The following is a 10,958-nucleotide window of genomic DNA, read 5'->3' on the forward strand; positions in this document are numbered from 1 at the left end:
TACTGAAAAGGCATGGCCAACCCCCGGGAGGCTGAGGCAGGAGGATCACAGTAATTTCGAGGCCAGCCTTGGCAATTTAGTGAAACTGTCTCAAAATCTGAAAAAGTTGTAGCTCGGATAGAGCTCAAAGCTCTGAATTCATCCTCAGCACCGCCAAATAGAAATCAGAGTTAAAAAGGGAGGGAAGGCTGAGATTGTAGCTTAGTCACAGAGCGAGCGTTTGCCTCGCGTGTACGAAGCCCTGGATTAGTCCCCAGAACCTTAATATATATGACAATTTCCCCCCCACCGGAGTCAGGTTTTCAGTGTACCCTGGCTGTTCTAGAAGTCACTCTGTAACCAGGCTGACCTTGAACTCTGCCTCCCAAATGCTGTCATTAAGGTGTGTGGTACCATCGCCCAGCTTTTTTTTTTTTTTTTTTGAAAAAAGAAAAAACCTTCTATGGGAAAGCTAACCCAGCTCTGTTCCTTGCGCGTTATTAGTAGTTACGAAACACAGACACTCAACAATGTGAAACTCTTTTTTGTTTCTTGAAATAGTGTCTCTGTACAGCCTTAGCTGTCCTGGAATCCACAAAGATCCGCCAGCCTCTGGCTTCCAAATGCCAACCGTCGCCAAATACTCTATAGAGTCACTAGATGACTTCCGTTTTAAGCAAAGGTGGTCTGTTCATTTCATCACAAACCGAAACAGACCTAACGCTAGGGCTCCAGTCTTCTTTACTAAGAAACTTAGTGCTTGTGGAGAAAGCACAGTAGAACAAAACTTGCACGCGGCCGGCACCGCCTTCCTCAGAGGCCCCGCCCCGTCCATGGGGCTAGGAGAGGAGGGGTTTCCATGGTGATCGCAAACAAGACTCCACAGGGGCCGCTAAGGAGTTGTTACCCCTACTGCCACCATGATACCCCCAGCAGACTCTCTGCTCAAATATGACACCCCGGTGTTGGTGAGCCGGAATACAGAGAAACGGAGCCCCACGGTATGAACAGGGGTCTCAGGGGACGCGAGATCCTACAAACTCCCATGGGGAAAAGATATCCCAGCTTTGAGAATCTCTGGAATTTCAGGGGACAGATTGCTGGGGCTGACAGCCAAGGGAATTGGGACAGGGATGGAGGTTGGGAGAAGAGAACAAGAAGTCTAGCTATGACCTTAGAGGACAAATTTAAGATGAGAAAAGTCACATGGAAAAGATGGGGCTTGTGGTAGTCAAGTCCAAGAAGAGGTCTGGTAGTGACTTACCTTCGTCTAGAGAGTCAGAATAGAGGCCTGACCACTCATTCTAGAAACACCAGTTCAAACACAGAGTCAGAGCCAGATATCCCCCTCGTGGGATATCTCCAACTCATATTTCCTTTAAGATCACAGATGAGGGAAATAGGCTGGAAATGGGGACGGCTGTACAAGAGACCTAGGAAAATCTGGAGGTAGTAGACTGATCAACCTGTCTCTTCTTAGGCTCGGCCACTGAAAGTCAACATCCAGCAGCCTGGACCCTCTAGTACAAGCCCACAGCCACCCAAGGCCAAGCTGCCCTCAACTTCCTGTGTCCCAGATCCTACCAAACAGGCAGAAGAAATCTTAAATGCCATCCTGCCTCCAAGGTAGAGAGAGAGGTGGTGGTGGGGAGCCCACAGTGACTAGGGGAAGGTCTAAGCTCTTGGTCAAGAACATAGGTGTCTCCCTGTGCCCTACCTTGGGTTTCCTCTCAGCTTTCTGGAGTTCATGGGGTCTCAGTATAGTTGTATGCTTGCAGCCAGGCAGGTACCCTCTAAATCCATGCCCTCCACATTCTGAACACTCTCGTGACTTTAGATGTCTGCTTTAACATATGGGTCTTCTAGACCACATATTCTGCCCACAAGTCTGTCATTGCAGAATTCAGCTGTTCCTCCAGCACAGAATTCACTATGGGCAGCCATTGCAAACACAGCACTTTCAGAACTTCCATACTCCCAACACACACAAATGCTTCCTAGTGGCTTGCATGAGGTTTATGGTGTTCTATGTCGCCACCATAAGCCAGTGTGGGGAATTCCCATTGCATCTTCTATTCGAATCAAGCAGCATGACTACACATCTGTCCTCAACACGCTAGGCAGGTATGACCTGGAACAGAGGGTTGTAGTCTTGTGGAGAACAGAGACTGTCCATCTACCCAATGTTAAGGTAGGTGTCCTGTGGAGGCTGCAGAGTGGGCGTGGCTTGGGAAAGAGTAGGAAGTGGGGGTGGCATGATGGTGATGCTGCCCATGCTCACCCCCTGCTCCTGCTCAGGCAGAGTTCCAAGGGCCCTCTGCTCAGATTCGGTGACTTGTATCTATGTCACAGGGAGTGGGTGGAAGACACACAGCTATGGATCCAGCAGGTGTCCAGCACACCCAGCACCAGAATGGATGTGGTGCATCTCCAGGAGCAGCTGGACCTGAAGCTGCAGCAGAGGCAGGCCAGGGAGACAGGCATCTGCCCTGTGCGCAGGGAACTCTACTCCCAGTGTTTTGGTGAGTAGCCTTGGTGGAGTGAGCACCACACACTCTCTGCCTCCTTCTAGCACAAAACCAAACTCTGGTTACCCCAAGCCAACCACCCCCACCCCTTCAGAAATCATCACAACTTACAAGAATCGATTTTCTCCTTCTGCCAGATGGATGCTAGGGAGTGGCTCAGGCCATCAGGCTTGGTGGCAAGTGCTTTTACCCACTGAGCCATCTCATTGCTCCCTCCCTTTGATAGGTTTTTGGAGTAAGGTAAGAACTCTATTTTAGCCTGATATGGTGGTATATGCCTTTAATACAGGCCCTCGGGAGGTAGAGACAGGGAGAGGTAGATCTCTCTGGCTCGAGGTCAGTCTGATTTACATAGTGATTTCCAGGCTAGCCAAGGCTACCTCTAAAAAAAAGACTTTTAACTTTGAGTCTTTGTTTTTTTTTTGGTTTTTGGCTTTTTTGTTTTTTTGGTTTTTGTTTTTTTTTTTGGTTTTTCGAGACAGGGTTTCTCTGTGTAGCCCTGGCTGTCCTGGAACTCACTTTGTAGACCAGGCTGGCCTCGAACTCAGAAATCCGCCTGCCTCTGCCTCCAGAGTGCTGGGATTAAAGGCGTGCGCCACCACTGCCCGGCTCTTTTTTTTTTATCCAAAGATTTCCATAATAAGTCTATGCTAATACTTTTTAAAGACAGGGTCTCAATATCTAGTCCTGGCTGGCCTGGCCTCACAGAGATCTGCCTGCCTCTGCTTCCTGAGTACTAGGTACATGGGTGGCGCATGCCTTTAATCCCAGCACTTGGGAGGCAGAGGCAGGCGGATTTCTGAGTTCGAGGCCAGCCTGATCTACACAGTGAATTCCAGCACAGCCAGGGCTACACAAAGAAACCCTGTCTCGAAAAACCAAAAAAAAAAAAAAAAAAAAAAAAAGGTGTGTGTCATTACTCCTGGTATTACATTTTTAAATATCCTTTATTTATTTATTTATTTAATGTATATGAATATGCTATAGCTGTCTTCAGACATACCAGAAGAGGGCATCAGATAACATTACAGATGGTTGTGAGCCACCATGTGGTTGCTGGGAATTGAACTCAAGACCTCCAGAAGAGCAGCCAGCTCTTTTTTTTTTTTTTTTTTTTTTTTATTTATTATATGTAAGTACACTGTAGCTGTCTTCAGATGCACCAGAAGAGGGCGTCAGATCTTAGTACAGATGGTTGTGAGCCACCATGTGGTTGCTGGGATTTGAACTCTGGACCTTCGGAAAAGCAGTCGGGTGCTCTTACCCACTGAGCCATCTCGCCAGCCCCCGAGCAGCCAGCTCTTAATCGCTGAGCCATCTCTCCAGGCTTGGCATTATTTTTTTAACTTATTTTTCAATGTCAAATGAACATCCCTGGAAACTTATACACACAACTAACATAATATGGACTGAGCAAGAAATCTATAAATTCATACACACACACACACACACACACGCACACACACACACACACACACACACACACACACGAACTAACACATGTAGCCAGTTCTTTGCTACTTTGTGGGTTCTTTTTCTTCCTCCCTTCTCCCCACCCTTCCACTCTTTCAACCCCCTAACACTAGATAGGAGAGGAAGAAAGATAGAAAGGAAAGGGGGTGACATTATCATTAGAGTACTTCTTGCTGAGTAGAGGCATGGAGTTCCTTAGAGCAAGTAGGATCTTCTCACAGGATATCTAGTTTCCTCTTCTCGTTGTTTCTTTTTTGTGCACAACTACTGAATAACAACCAACAACAAACAACCAACAACCCACCTTCACCCCCGAATCTTGGGGCCCTAGCATGTATGAAAAGTTCCCAGAATTCCAAATGTCACACGGTCACAGAAACTACCTGCAGCTGACAAACCCTCGCCTCTGCTAGAGCACGAGGCAAATCATAGTCAGCTGCTGTGAACAACTCGAAGCAACCCCATACCCCACACCTGGAATTAGATCAAAAATATCTTCTTATAAAATTTCTGTGGTTTTTTTTTTAAGAAACCAAAATCTTTACTAAACACACACACAGACCACCACCACCACCACCAACAACAACAACAGAGTCTATGAATTTGAAACACTGGGGGGAGGTGTACATGGGAGACGTTGGAGGAAGAAAAATGATATAATTTTTATAAACCTCAAAAATAAAATATATTTTAACACCATTTTTTTTTTTGAGACAGGGTTTCTCTGTGTAGCCCTGGCTGTCCTGGAACTCACTCTGTAGACCAGGCTGGCCTGGAACTCAGAAATCTGCCTGCCTCTGCCTCCCGAGTGCTGGGATTAAAGGCATGCATCACCACTACCCAGCCATTTATTTTATTCTTAATGTGTGTGTGTGTGTGTGTGTGTGTGTGTGTGTGTATGCACACATGCTCTGTGTATGCAGATGCTCATGGAGGACAGAAGAGGGCATTGGATACCCTAGAGGTGGAGTTACAGGCAATTGTGAACTACCATAGACATGGATGCTAGGAACCAAAGTCTGGTCCCTCTGGAAAACTAGCCAGTGCTCTTAAACATGGAGCTGGCTCTCCAGTCCAATGTGCTAATATTTTAATCAGAAAATTAAGAATGACCTCTATGTCTATCCAATAATACTCAGTCCACACTCCAGAAAAATGCTGCTGTGGTTGGTAGTTGGACGGCATGAGAATTGAAGATGTGCCCACTGCGTACCGATGTCTGCCCTAATGCTATGGGCTCCCAACTGCAAACTCTCCCAATCTCTCAGGCAGCTTCAGATCCAGCAAGGTGGCTTTAGCCTGCTCAGTATGAGTGTGGTTTGCCCTCCAGTTTGAAGACTTATAAAGGGGGAGAAGCAAGTTCTTGACCCTGCTGTTCTTAGTCCCAAACATGCCAACAGCAGCCCCCACCCCCAACCTCCCAAACAGGGATGCCAAAAAAAAAAAAAAAAACCAAAAAAAAGCCGGGCGTGGTGGCGCACGCCTTTAATCCCAGCACTCGGGAGGCAGAGGCAGGCGGATTTCTGAGTTCGAGGCCAGCCTGGTCTACAGAGTGAGTGCCAGGACAGCCAGGGCTACACAGAGAAACCCTGTCTTGAAAAAACCAAAAAAAAAAAAAAAAAAAAAAAAAAAAAAAAAAACCAAACAGGGATGCTCAGTGTAGCCCTGGCTGTCCTGGAACTCACTCTGTAGACCAGGCTGGCCTCGAACTCAGAGATCCGTCTGCCTCTGCCTCCCGAGTGCTGGGATTAAAGGCGTGCGCCGCCACTCCCCGACTTAACAGCAGTACTATTAAACACCACCATTTGAGAATACCAGTTCGTCCTCTATCTACTTTGTGCCTGAACATGGAAGCAAGGGGACCAATTTACCACAAACAAACCTGAGGTTCTTGTCTCCCTCTCCATGCCAAGCTCACTTCATGACGTGCTTCTTCTAAGAGGAGTGGTTGTGTGGCCTGTTCTCTGGGTCACGGAAAGCACCGTCTCATAGTGCCTTCCTGTAAACCATATATTTGGTTTTGGTGTGTGCTGTCTGCTTGAACATGTGTGCACGAGTGTGGAGACCAGAAGTCAATGTCAAGCCTCTTTCTCTATCATTCTCTATTTCTTCTTCTGAGACACACACACACACACAAAGAAAAAAACAAAAACAAAAAACAAAAACCTTATACGCGTGGGTGTTTTTTACCTGTGTATGACATCTGTGCAGTTTTGAGGAGACCCAAAATGCATATTGAATACTGAGGAGCTGAAGTTACAGCCGGTTGTTAGCTGCCAACCATGGATTTTCTGGAAAAGCAGCCACTAATCTTTACTGCTGAGTCATCTCTCCAGCCCCTCTACCTTATTTTTTGAGACCCGGTCTTTCACTGAACCTGGAGCTCACTGATTTAGCAAGACTAGCTGATGAGCAAGCTCTAGGGAACTTTGTCTCCACCTCCCCAGGGCTAGGGTTACATCCGCGTGCCACTGCGCCTGCCTTTTTACATGGGTGTAGGGTGTCCTACCTTCACCAGCTGTCATTGCCACAGACCCACGCCTCTGAGAACATGTCCCAAGTCCTTCCCAAGCAAAGGTGACTTGCTACAGACAAAGTGCATGCCCTCTCACCAATGACTTTTATCCCCCTGTGTGCATATTGGAAGATGAACTGATCCGGGAGGTCACCATCAATTGCGCAGAGAGAGGGCTGCTGTTGCTGCGTGTCCGGGACGAGATCCACATGACCATCGCTGCCTACCAGACTCTGTATGAGAGCAGCGTGGCATTTGGCATGAGGAAGGCACTGCAGGCCGAACAGGGGAAGTCAGACATGGAGAGGAAAGTGAGTGGGGTGACGGTGTTCCCATGGCTCCCAGATGCTTCTGTAAATCTCAAGGCCTGCAGTTGTCATTGTAACCCTGAATTCTGGCCCTGAGGTGTCCTCCACACTAATACTGCAAGGCCCCAGTGAGGAGTGGTCTTGTCTAAGGACACTCCATGTCAGTCACTGACTTCCCACTGGGTGGCAGTGCACACCCTGGCATTGCCTTAGGTCGGACTGTCCTGTCCCAAGTTACCTCACCCAGGCTCTTACAATGCTCATCCACTTGGGGATGTCCCAGGATGATGGCCATTCTATCTTCAGATTACAGAATTGGAGACGGAAAAGAGGGACTTGGAGAGGCAAGTGAACGAACAGAAGGCGAAATGCGAGGCCACCGAGAAGCGGGAGAGCGAGAGGCGGCAGGTGGAGGAGAAGAAGCACAACGAGGAGATCCAGTTCCTGAAACGGACCAATCAGCAACTGAAGGTAAAAGGGGCCCAGGGCCAGGCTCCCGCCTACGGGGCCAGACCTAGAGTGCTTCCCACCGGTGACTTGTTTGAAGTAGTGGAGATTCAATGTCGTGGAGAACATTTGGCAGATGTTATCCCCCTAAACTCTATCTCCAGCCCTCCTTTTGCCTTTTCTTGTTTAGATTTTTGGAGATAGGGTCTCATGTAGCTTACATTCTTACTTCTTAGCCTCTGGGATTACAGCCAAGTGCCATCATGCCCCCCCACCCCCACCCCCACCCCCCTTCACTTTTCTTTTAAAGAGTTTTTAGGCTTTTTTTTTTTTTTAATCTATACAAATGTTTTGCCTGCTGCTCACACGCTGTGCTTGTTGTATCCCCTGGAACTGCTGGATGGTTGTAAGCTACCTCATGAGTGCTAGGAAACAAACCCAGATCTTCTGCAAGAGCCATGAGGTACTCTTACCTGCTCAGCCATCTTTCCAGCCCTCCTTTTAGTTTTCAGTTGAAAACAGGACCCAAGTGTCCCTGACTTTCCTTGAACTCGCTCTAACTCAGGGAGGCCTTGAACTTGAAATTCTGCTGCCATTCCTGTAGTGGTGATTACAAGTCTGTGCCCGTGGCTTTTAAATGTTGGCCCACTTGTACTGCCAAGGAGTAAGGGAGGCTGACCAGGGTAGGGTGTGGCTCCTTTTCTACATTCTTTATGCCTTTAGTTGTGAAGGAAGCCTATTCTCAATAAAAAGTACCTCAGCCTGCCTCTCCACTGTGATGCCATCTCATGCCTGCCAATCTATTTTCCTCTGGGGAAAAAGATATCATAACCAGAGAGGATGCGACAGTGTCTGTCCCCTCAAGCTGGTCATGGGAGTCTTCCTCCATGGACCAGGTGTTCTCGGCAGGCTCCAACAGGAACGTTATCCGCCACCCCTCCCCCGAACCCTTGCATCTTGATGCACTGTGGCGGCAGAGAAGGCTTTTGAGAGGAAGTGTGTGTGGGAAGCTCCCTAGGTGAATGCCAGAGGAACCCAGCTATAGGTGGTTTTCCTCAGCCCAACTGAGGTACTGGGAGAGGACCAGATGGGAAAGAGGGGATTACAGGCTGCAGAGGCTGAGCCCCAGACAAGTACCACTGCTTATCACAGGGCAACTCCCCATGCCCCTTTGAGACAGGGTTTCTCTGTGTAGCCCTGGCTGTCCTGGAACTGTAGACCAGGCTGACCCTGAACTCAAAAGATCCATCTGCCTCTGCCTCCCAACTGATAGGATGAAAAGCTACAGGACAATGCTTATAAACAATTATAGGCCACCACAGATAGGCTGAGCAGAAGCTACAGGGCTTGTGCCCTACAGTGCAGCTTACCAAGGCTTGTTGAGGGTTGAGCATCACTTTCTAAATATGGTACCTCCCTCTTCCCTTCCTCACTCGAAGCCAAAGTTCTTGAGCTCGAGATAAGGAAGGTTTTGCATGAGCCATTAGCAGAGGAGGAGAGATTCTGATAGTTGCTGGAGAGTCTATCAGAAGCAAAGCTAGAGGCTTCCCCAGGCAATGTAACCCGTTGATCCACTCAGCAGACTCCAAAGCTGGTTTCTTCATTCCAACAAGAGTAAAGCTGAATACCTTAGCATCCTTTAACATCCAAGGGCAGCCCTGGAATCCCCAGGGCAAAGGATTCTTTTTTTTTTTTTTAAAGATTTATTTATTTATTATATGTAAGTACACTGTAGCTGTCTTCAGACATTCCAGAAGAGGGCGCCAGATCTCGTTGCGGATGGTTGTGAGCCACCATGTGGTTGCTGGGATTTGAACTCTGGACCTTCGGAAGAGCAGTCGGGTGCTCTTACCCACTGAGCCATCTCACCAGCCCGCAAAGGATTCTTTACAAGCAAGTTCTTTTATGGGCTCAAAGCTGCACTACAAAGAAAACAGTGTTTTCAGTTGCCAGGATAGACCTTAAGGGTCTTGTCCACATATCACCATGTAAATCACTGTGCTGGCTGCTAGAGGAAGTAAGTAAATAACCCCCCCAGTGTCCTAGCTTTCTCTACTGCTGGTAGCAATTTCCTCTAATTGAATGTCAAGTTGTCACAGTGGCTGATAATTTGCTGTTTTCTAAGACTTCTGGTTCCAGCAGAGCTCCATGTACTAACCCAGAGAGCCAAATGTTTAACTTAGTGGACATACTCAGGCTTGAAGTAGGAGCTATGGAAAACCACTATTTCAACAACTTTTATTCCATTTTCCTTTCTGGGCTATAATACACTGAGCTATTATATTATGGAAACCAGATCAGCTCTGGTTTCGGATCATGTAACAAAACCATGCCAAGCCTGAATCCAGCTAATGTAGAAAATGTGGAGCTGGGTCAGAAGAGGGGATGCTCGAAGCCTGTGGGCTAGGCCTCCTAGGCTTAGCTACATGTTAAGGTGCAAGATGCAAACGTTAATGGAGTTTTGTTCTTGTGTTTCAGGCCCAACTGGAAGGCATTATCGCACCAAAGAAGTGATCATTTCCACATGGGTCTCAGCAGGCCTCTTGCCCCATAAGCCCATTGTAATAAAAGCCAGTTTCCAGAGCGAACAAGCCATCCCCTCCCCGGTCACCACTCATGTCATTGTTACAACTGTTGTCCCAGAGTCATGAAACACCTAAGCCAGGCTCCTGGCTAGGCAATGGAAGGTGGGAGAACCCTGTGTCCATGTGCAGCTCAAATTGGCCTGGGGCTTTGTCATCTCACTAACTTAGGGAGCAAGTGTTTCCCCCAGAGACCACCTTTGCATCAAGTTCAGTTTCCAGCTCGCCTTGTAGCCTGGGCTTCTCTGGCCCACCCTTCCATGCCACCTCTCTAACGTAAGCTTCTGCACCTCGTCTCGGAGCTTGGTTTTGGACGACAGTGTCTCAGTCCCACCCGCTGAGTCAGCACCACCCTGTCCTTAGTGCTCCCAGCTCCACGAGGAGCTCCACAACAGCAGAGTCAAAGCCATGCTCACTGAGAGGTACAAAAGTCCCAGTGTCTTGAGAGCTGTCTGCGCCCAGGTCCTCCCCACACCATTTGAATACCTTCTGCTGGATAGCAAAGCCTGACTCCACTCTCTCTAGATAGCAATAAATGAATAGCTAAGGAGGTACCTACATTTCACATGTAGATGAATTATGGACTGAAGGCAAATTTGTAGATCCTGAAGACTGCAGCTCTGACCTCCATCTCAGTCTAAGCTTAACTGCAAGGCCTATGAGCCCCAACGGCTGTTCCCAGTTACTGTATCCCAATACTCCGATCTTATTCTACAAGTCAAATCTTGGACCCTCACCCAGTATCCTGAGGAACTAGGCCTCCATTAGCACAACCTGTCGGTGAAACCATGTTCCCGTCGTGCCACAGGCTCCGTGGGCAGTGCAGGAAAGCATCAGTCCCTAGGAGCACTGGTGCCTCCAAACCTTGCCTGCTGTCTCTGAAGTACCTGTGCTTTATAACCTTGTAGACGCCTAGCCCAGGGCTACTCAGCAGTGTAAGAGGAACACGCATGTCTGTAGACACACACAAGAGGCTCACATGCTGGAGGAACTAAGGGCCAGGCCAAGTGTTTAAAAAACTCTGGGGCTGAGGACTTCCTGTTGCCACAGAACTAGGGTGCGTCCTCACCACTAAGCTTCCCAAGTGTGCTGTGCCTTACAGATGCCAACTGGGCACAAGAAAGTG

The 10,958-nt window shown here is 48.2% G+C and overlaps 1 protein-coding gene and 1 pseudogene across 1 annotated transcript; both read left to right on the plus strand.

The window, feature by feature from the left end:
- Nucleotides 1–706: 706 nt before the first annotated feature.
- Nucleotides 707–10,918, plus strand: Dnali1 (dynein axonemal light intermediate chain 1). Its single transcript, XM_021160193.3, has 6 exons — nucleotides 707–980; nucleotides 1,460–1,605; nucleotides 2,332–2,501; nucleotides 6,628–6,806; nucleotides 7,110–7,274; nucleotides 9,729–10,918. The coding sequence occupies exons 1-6, from the start codon at nucleotides 900–902 to the stop codon at nucleotides 9,762–9,764; spliced, it is 777 nt and encodes a 258-aa protein (XP_021015852.1). The 5' UTR covers nucleotides 707–899; the 3' UTR covers nucleotides 9,765–10,918.
- On the plus strand, nucleotides 5,443–5,709 carry LOC147004213 (signal recognition particle RNA; annotated as a pseudogene).
- Nucleotides 10,919–10,958: the final 40 nt, after the last annotated feature.

Source organism: Mus caroli, unplaced genomic scaffold, assembly GCF_978045245.1.
Source record: "Mus caroli unplaced genomic scaffold, Mus_caroli_1 scaffold_6, whole genome shotgun sequence".
In the NCBI taxonomy this organism is placed as follows: Eukaryota; Metazoa; Chordata; class Mammalia; order Rodentia; family Muridae; genus Mus; species Mus caroli.

Excerpts from the sequence above, each read along its gene's own strand:
- Dnali1 (XM_021160193.3), top strand. The coding sequence starts at position 900 with ATGATACCCCCAGCAGACTCTCTGCTCAAATATGACACCCCGGTGTTG. Across the intron at positions 2,502-6,627 it reads ACTCTACTCCCAGTGTTTTG|ATGAACTGATCCGGGAGGTC; the intron begins GTGAGTAGCCTT and ends GCATATTGGAAG. Across the intron at positions 6,807-7,109 it reads AGTCAGACATGGAGAGGAAA|ATTACAGAATTGGAGACGGA; the intron begins GTGAGTGGGGTG and ends TTCTATCTTCAG.